Below are 8192 nucleotides of genomic sequence, written 5' to 3'. Positions count from 1 at the left end.
AATGATAGCATGCCTCCTACTTATGATGATTATATTGATGAAAGTGTGTTTGGAAGAGTGTCAACTTTAAGAAGTAATTATCTCACTATTTTGGAGGATGTTGAATTTTATTGTGATAATTATGAAAATGCATTTGGAGAGGTCATGACTTTATTTAAACCTATAAAGATGCTAGCCAACTTGCCTCCACGGAGCTTCCCCGATTGGGTCCTCGCTGGCCGTCCGATCTGTCCCTCCAACTCAGTTGAACCGTTGGATTTTCACTTGCAGTTAAATCAATTTTCACCTCGCAGTCATTTTACTGCCCAATGACAAGTGGGCTCGTCTCACGCTTGCATTGGCTGGGTCATTTTCGGTCCGGTGAACCTTTCCTCGCACGTCGCGCATTGCCTGGTTTGCCTGCGTCTGGAGGGAAGAGCCCATCCAACCCTAGCCCCCGACCCACATCCACGCACTCCTCCCTCCTCCCTCCTACAACCGTCGCGCCCATTCCTCTCTTCCGCCTCCCTCCTCCTTCCCAGATCCCTGCCACCGCCACACCCACTCGTCTCCTCCTCTCTCTTCTAGCTTCCTACCCCTTCCCGATCTCTGCGTCGGCCGTCGCGCGAGAGGAGCAGCGGTGGCGGAGACGCTCAGGTGGCGGCGCTCGGGTGCGAGACGACCGAAGCGGGAGGGGCTACTCCGGGCCCCGATCTGAGGGTTCAGTTCCAGGGCGCTGGCACCTTCTCCCTCTACGACGCCGGGGGCGAGCTGGGGTTGGTCGTCACCACGGTCGACCACCTCCCGTCGGTGCACGACGGCGGTCGGGTCGGACCGGGACAGAACCGCAGGAGGCCATGAAGGGCACGGCGGCTGCTGGCGGAAGCAGCAGGGTTTGAAGGAGCGGCAGATGTGGGCAGGGTCGGCGGTTGGGGCAGGCTCGCCAACTGGGCAAAAGCGAGCGCTGGTGAGCGCAATGAAAGGAAGCCAAGCGTCGGCGTACGTCAACGATTCGGGCGCCTGCGGCATGTATCTTGGTGAATGTACAGAGCTAATGTTCAATACATTCTCTCAGGCATGAATTTACAGATTCAAGATTTTCTTACACACTTGCTATTTGTCTTCGTCCTTTCCTCAACTTCCATGGTAACCTGTAATTTTTTCTTATAGTTTTTAGAGGGCGTTTCGGACTCAAGATTGATCTAGTAGTGCACGTGGTGTGGTGTGACCAGGAATATCTGATCTGCGCCATGACAATATGGCCTTGCTGCAGCCAGGCGGTTCTTGGGAGTATGGTGCTTCGATTTGGTTCCTGTGGTGGTATCTTCCCTCCTCTCTCCTTTTATTTCTTATACTTATGCTTTGATGCTTTGATATGTTGTATTGGCTTAAATTATGTACTTAGTTGAGTCCTACTTGCTTATTGAGATGAACCGTTTACAAAGCTATGATATTAGTTTCAGAATTTGAAATGACACCGTTACCTATCTGAGATGATTTATTTTCAGAGTGTATATGGAGAGGCCGCAAGCAGCAGGGGTCAGCGGAGCGGCTGCTGCGGTCGACAGAGCAGCAGGAGCAAGGAGCTCGAGATGGTTCAGGTTTGCCTCCACTTCCTCTCTTGTTCGTTGGTATACAGCTAGGTTGTTATATAAAGTTGTTTGTTGTTATACCGCTAAGTTTTGGGGGCATTTTCTATTGTAGGTAGAGCGCCTACAACGATTACTGAACTGGATAGAGGTGCCTTATGATAGTATAGCTAAAGAACATCAGGTATGAGTAGATGGCACTGCCACCTATGTGTTTGATATTTGTTTGTTGTGATATTTCAGGCCCCCAAATTGTTGTGATGTAAATGAACACACGATATTCCTGTTAAAATGTAGAGACAGGCCTTGTTCTCTGATTATAAGGTTGTCCAGTGCTGGTTGACATTGTATATGTGTGATACCTAACAAATTGACTGTGTTCCCATGTTTGCTTTATTAGAACATAATAATCTGGTGTTCATAGGGTATCAGGAGATGCTGGACCTTTGTAACTCGATTCATCAGTTTAGTTGCAGTCCATGCTAGCCACTCTGTAGTGTAGGCCTACATTCTGGTGAGATGTATATCCGCCTTCTCTCATCAGGCGGTGGCTTCTGGTGATCTGTTCCTTTTCCTTGTTTTTAATTTTTCCCTTCCCAAGATTATTATCACCCATCCCAATTGCTACCTCCTCAGTCATTGGTTTATCTCCCAGATTGGTTCTTTGGATGGTGAGGTTAAATTAATTGTGATTAGCTTCTTCTACAAATTTGTCCCAATGCAATTAGCAGGCTAGCAAATTCGAAAAATGAAATTTTGAGTGAGTGTGTGGATGCATACAGATAGTAGATGAGCAATTAAACATCCTCTATTTTCTGTAAGTATATGTGGATGTGCATAAAGTGTTCTCTATTTTTTTAACGAGTATATATTGATGCATATAAGATGTATATGGTGGTTTCCATTCTGGTTTACATGAGTAGTATGTGGAGCTTATTTAATCTTCAACTATTATGGCTTTATCGGTACTTCTTGACATATCAGGAGCTGGTGTTATGTTCTACCTGATCGATTTTTAGCAGACTTGGTGAGGGGGATGTTGGCTGAGTGCGCTCTTGCAGCGTGAATGTTGGCTGAGTCAACTGATTCTAGGTGCGGGTGCGCCCTCTCCCTGGGCGCCGCGTGCACATCGCGCTGTCTGCAGGAGCGTGCGGCAGGCTGTGGACGGGTGCCTCAGCTGCGTGCGTTTGTTCCCTGCCGCTGCAGGTGGGCTCTGTTTCTAGCTGGTTCGGCTCGTCTGTCACCGGCTTGTTTTCATGTGTGTGTTGTTGGTCTCGTCCCGTTTGGAGAGAGATGTTGGGCTGACCGATGCATCGTGCGCATGGGGTCCCTGGCTGACTCCGTCGCTCTGACCTGACTAGTTGACAGCCCGTGCGCTGCCACGGGCTTTGTAAAATTTGTACTGGTTGCATGTCGAATTTAACATGGACAGAAAAGATAGCCAATAACACACAAAAATGATTTAAAATCCCCTTCACTTGCAATGTATTTCGATAAAAAATCGACCGTATAATAGAAAGACCTATCATATCTGATTCACAAAATAAAGAAGGGGCTACAAAAACATTGAACTCTTTATTGTGCTCTGCATTACAAATGATAATAACACTTGAATGCCTTTATTATTTATGCTTAAGATACCATCTCACAAAAGCAAGTGTATTATTATTATCCATTAATTGAAGACAAACACATGGAGTATTTTGTTCCCTTTAAACAAATGTTTGAACAAGTTACAACCAGAAACTCAATTCCATAAAAAAAGAACTTGATTGCAATATGCAAAAGCCTATATTCTAGAACATGCAATTCACCATTTAGGTACTACTGCAACAAAACACATCTTCTAGAACATGTTACTATCTTGGGAGAGGTAAATACATCAATCTTTGATAACATTTATTGTTAAAAAATTATGTATACATTTATTTGTATTTTTATAATATTGTGATAAATCCATTGACGATTCTTTTCTAGTTTGTTTGAGCGGTGTAACGCCTGATTTGGTGTATCGGTTCAATAGTAACTCACAGAAGAGTCAAAAAGAAATGTGTGTTGTAGTGTGAACTCTGACATAAACCGATCGAAGGGAAAGCCTAATTCGGTATACACTCAGACTTTAAGTTCAAATATAAGTGTGAATCACAGGCAGCATTAATTGTGAACAACAAGGCTAAAATTTGCACAGAGAATATGTTGTCGCAAGTTTAAAACATATGTTTTTTCCCGTTTTAGCACAAAACTTGGAAAATACAGTCGGATTGAGGAGAAAACAAGTCTATAAGATTAGTTCTATCAATTGTTCATTATTCTATTAGTAACTAAAATAGAGAGATGGATAGATATATAGAGAAACAATACATAATCAGATCCCCAAACATCGTGAGGCAATATAAAATGTCTGAAAAAATATAGTTCTCTGAAATATTGCAAGGGAGCCCCAAAATATTGCAAGGGAGCCCCAAGACATTGACATTCTAAATTGCTTAGAGCTTAAATGCTTAATACAATCATGCTTCTCCATTTTGAGCCAATCCACCTAAGGTGGACTACTTCATTAATACATGCAATCATTCCAGATAGCCTGCAAAACAAGAGGTAAAAGTCAGTAAATATTGTACGAATAAATTTTTTAGTTGAATTGGAAGGCTCAAATTAAAAATCAATAAATATATGCAGGGTTATTTCATACTGCTAGTTTATTGGGCAGCATTAATCTCCTTGTCGGCATATAATGTATAATCCAAAATCATATTACCAATTTTGGGGCAACTTTATACTACTTGCGGATATAAAGAATATGATTAACTAACAAATATTGGATTGTAACAGATGTGAAAAAGTACTTCTATGCTTCAATGAATCATATGGTGTGAGTATCGTCTGAAAGCTTTTAGGATAGATAAAGATAGAGGGCTGTTTTGTTCAAGGAAACAGAATGACTCTCCTTACACCAAGTCTAAGTTCATCATCATTCATCATTGTTACATGTATAAAACGGGGAAATACACAATGAATAAGAGGAATAAGGATAGAGAGCTGTTAACTTCATCGCACTGTTCATTTGCTTATACTGAAGAAATAAGATAAGATCCCCTGTGACAAATCTATTTATATTGACAAATGAATTCCCTCCATTTGTTAAAAAGATGCCTATTTGGTTGATCTGGAAGGCAAAGGAGAATTTCAAAACATGTATATGGTACCTTGCTAGAAGGAAAAAGATAAATGATATACTTGTCTCAAAATCAGAATGGATGATAGAATTACATAGAGCGGTTTGCCCATTTCGAAGATTCTCAGTGTTGTAAGGAACTGTGTCAACGAATTCCCATAGAAAATATAGCGTATAATTCCAGGAAATGATTTATTTCTGTTACTCACAAACAACATGTACAACATTGAGAAGCTCCTCGTGAATCAAGCTTACAACACTGAATATTAGAAAATCATACTCTCTTCTTGCTAGCCGGTGGTGAGAAAACATGTGCTGCAATTAGTATTGAAATGTTCTCCTTGGTAGGTTCATGAAGAATGCCAGCAATGAGAATCTCATCCAGTATTTAGGCCTGAAAATTTCACCACTGGTACTCATGAGAATTAGTCAGTACTAAAAAGAATGGTGTAGCTCTCGCAAGAAATTTCATATAACTCCACTGCTGGTTCTTCGGTGTCTGAATTTCAGCATATATGTGAATATTAAATCGACCTCACATACCTAAAGAAATTAGGAAAAACACCAAGGCCGCAGTACGGCTCCTGTGTCTTTGACAATTTCGACACGCCTACCGCGTCCTCGCCGATTGTGGCGGGACCCCTACATCCTTGGTGGCGGCCACGGTGCCCACGTCCACCTGCAACCACGTTTGGGCGGTACTGGGGCATGCGGTAGCACTGGAGCAGCCACACACTTGTACCCGGCACTACCGCGTGTCAATGCAGATTAGAGAGATATATAGTTTAGGATCCAGAGATGGAAGAAGATACCTGGGCCGACACTGCTCTCGTTGATTCAAAAATCCCTAGGACCACCCCCAGCAGCGGGCCCTCTCATCCTCTTCAAGGCTGCCTACTGCCTCGCGCTACTCCTTTTCTCGCTTATCTCCACTGGCGCTCACCTTTCCGCTGGTGCCATCCGTCATGCCCTTCGTCTGACAACAAAAATAATTTGTTGTGAATATATATTGCCAATTAGGCAGGAACAATCATTGCAAACTCAAAATTCGATTACTGTAAAAGAAGGAGCTTGATATCAGATTACTTGATCTTTCGTAAAGAAAAACAAAATACTAAACCAAACTTTGCTAGAACAGCAGGAGATCTGCCCAAATAGCTGCTCCATCACCATATGCATAGTTATAAGATAATTAAATATTCTGATTCATCTGCACGGGCATCAAGTTTCATTATAAGGGTTCAGATTTATTTTAGGGCAGAGAGACTTTAGATGGTTTCTATCTCCCTAAATTCTAACCCCAATGTGCATCTATGTCCCTGTTTCTTACATCCTCACTCACCGACCAGATCAAGAAGAAGCACCCAGATCATGATTCAAGTATTTTAAATTCAAAAGACAAAAAATTAACATCAAAATAATCTCGAATAACAATGGCACCACCAATACCAAAATTGAGAAGTACGCTAGATGGTTTCTCCGAATTTGTGAGATTTCCATATATCTAGATCTTATGTACACGGGCTCATGTCTAGATCACTTTCATCAAATACTCATCATCAACTTAACTTGGATAGTTGGTCACATGTGCCATGGATAGTTGGCCACATGTGCCATGTGGTACGTCTAGATCACTTGTTGGGCGTATTTAGGACTGCTCTCAACGTACAGGTAGCCACTCCTATATGTACAGGTACCTCACCGTACCGCTTCTCACCGTACAGGTAGCCCCCTCACTACACAGCAGCCGATCACACAAGCCGCTTGTCCCCACCATGGCGTTGCTCTGCCGACCTCCTCTCCCGTCAGCCTCCACAGCCTCGTGCCCATGTCCTCTCCCCACCATGGCCTCGCGCCACCCCGCCATGGTCCCGCCCCACAACCAACTTCGTCGGTATCAGAGATCGATGTTGTTGCTGGCGTCCATCCTCGGCGACGACGACCTGGCATGGCTCTAGGCCAAGGCGGTTGCCGAGGCAAAGAATCTCTGCCTGGCCGCCTAGAAGGGCGTGTAGCTGGCGGCCAAGCTGCCGTCCAAGCACACTCCACCTGTGGTCTTCCTGCAGGTCGTATTGTGGCTGAAGATACTAACGATACCAAAGATAAACGCAGAAACTTTAAAAAGATCATCTCAACAAGGTATGCAAGTAATTTCTTTTGGGTGTTTGAATTGCCACATCTTGGGTTTTGTTTTCAGTCCATTATATATTCTAGGGACAAACTTCATCTCATTTCATAGACCAAATAATATTTAACTACAGGACCAGATTCGCGTAAACTAATTTGCAAGGTTTATTCGATTTTGTGCATGACAAGGGGCAAGTAGAATTTTTTCTGTATGCACTTAGCAAGATTAAAGTAACAGGCACAAAGTGAATCAAGTGTCTTCAACAAACAATTTAAAAGTGAAAGTAGATAAACAACTTACTAATCCACATAGAAGAGTGTTGAGTATTGAAATTTGATTTGCCGCATTGCAATGGTCCGCTATGGTCCTACAGTAATATGTGTATGACAGCAAAAGGATCTTCAAATCAGTATGTACACTAACTTATCCATTATAATTCGATATAGTATATGAGATAACTTGAACATCTCTAGAAACCAGTGTGGAAAAAATATAACAACCAAATCGCACGTGTGGATTTTCATATGCATCCCAGACGCTACAAACTTGATCAGAGCCGAGAGCAAGGAAATGCATATCACAGTTGCAATGACCGCTAGGAGAACCCTCTCCACATCCGCGTGTTGAGAGACTTGAGATATTAATTTTGCACGCACTCCACACAAGCACATTGATGTTATGTTAGCAGAGTAGAAGAGCCATCATCTTAAGTTAGGGTATACATTATCATTTTGGGTATGATCAAATGGAAATACCTGCTCATGTCGTCCTCTGATCCACTCATCCAAATCATCCTACAAAGCTCATGCATAATGGTTTAAGAAATAAAGTATATATGCTCAAAGGACGAGATTGATAGCTAACAAATAGTTTATGCTTACAATTAGCTTGTGGTCTCCTCCTCCAACATGTGTTTCCTGTTTGAGCGTTGTGAAAGGTCAGGAGGTCCAGGCAGGTCAAGGCGATGGCCACCTTCAACTTTGGCAATGCAAACCCCCTCTCGATGGCCCTCTCCACAACATCATCCATCCGCGTGTTGAGAGACTTGAGCTATTAATTTTGTAGGCACTCCACACAAGCACATGCATGTTATGTTAGCAGAGTAGAAGAGCCATCATCTTAAGTTAGTGTATACATTATCATTTTGGGTATGATCAAATGGAAATACCTGCTCATGTTGTCCTCTGATCCACTCATCCAAATCATCCTAAAAAGCTCATGCATAATGGTTTAAGAAATAAAGTATATATGCTCAAAGGACAAGATTGATAGCTAACAAATAGTTGATGCTTACAATTAGCTTGTGGTCTCCTCCTCCAAC

General features: G+C 42.7%; 1 protein-coding gene and 1 long non-coding RNA gene across 8 annotated transcripts; one reads left to right on the top strand and one right to left on the bottom strand.

Moving 5' to 3' along the window:
* Positions 1-393: 393 nt before the first annotated feature.
* Positions 394-3038, top strand: LOC123119995 (uncharacterized). Of its 4 annotated transcripts, none has more exons than XM_044539981.1 (5): positions 394-1054; positions 1212-1299; positions 1488-1580; positions 1684-1752; positions 2591-3038. In XM_044539981.1, exons 1-4 carry the CDS (start codon positions 890-892, stop codon positions 1728-1730), a joined length of 393 nt encoding a protein of 130 aa, XP_044395916.1. In that variant the 5' UTR covers positions 394-889; the 3' UTR covers positions 1731-1752; positions 2591-3038. The 4 variants fall into 4 exon arrangements, with proteins under 4 accessions (XP_044395916.1, XP_044395915.1, XP_044395914.1 ...); XM_044539980.1 differs by having other exon boundaries at positions 2553-3038; XM_044539979.1 differs by lacking the exon at positions 2591-3038 and having other exon boundaries at positions 396-1054; positions 1684-1891.
* Positions 3039-4865: 1827 nt separating this feature from the next.
* LOC123124523 (uncharacterized) lies at positions 4866-8192 on the bottom strand. 4 transcript variants are annotated; one of them, XR_006461126.1, is made up of 8 exons: positions 8040-8192; positions 7753-7921; positions 7627-7665; positions 7172-7238; positions 6451-6803; positions 5556-5719; positions 5287-5478; positions 4866-5137 (listed from the first exon to the last, which is right to left on the bottom strand). It is a non-coding gene; the product is annotated as an uncharacterized lncRNA (long non-coding RNA). The 4 variants fall into 4 exon arrangements; XR_006461124.1 differs by lacking the exon at positions 8040-8192 and having other exon boundaries at positions 7753-8015; XR_006461125.1 differs by lacking the exon at positions 8040-8192 and having other exon boundaries at positions 5287-5491; positions 7753-8005.

The sequence above is a fragment of the Triticum aestivum genome, chromosome 5D (genome assembly GCF_018294505.1).
Source record: "Triticum aestivum cultivar Chinese Spring chromosome 5D, IWGSC CS RefSeq v2.1, whole genome shotgun sequence".
Taxonomy (NCBI): Eukaryota; Viridiplantae; Streptophyta; class Magnoliopsida; order Poales; family Poaceae; genus Triticum; species Triticum aestivum.
The sequence above is the reverse complement of the archived record's forward strand: the minus strand, read 5'-3'. Positions and strand labels throughout refer to the sequence as shown.

Coding starts and splice junctions, on each gene's coding strand:
- LOC123119995 (XM_044539981.1), top strand. CDS start 890: ATGTGGGCAGGGTCGGCGGTTGGGGCAGGCTCGCCAACTGGGCAAAAG. Junction 1,300..1,487: donor TCGATTTGGTTCCTGTGGTG/GTATCTTCCCTC, acceptor ATTTATTTTCAG/AGTGTATATGGAGAGGCCGC. Junction 1,581..1,683: donor AGGAGCTCGAGATGGTTCAG/GTTTGCCTCCAC, acceptor TTTCTATTGTAG/GTAGAGCGCCTACAACGATT.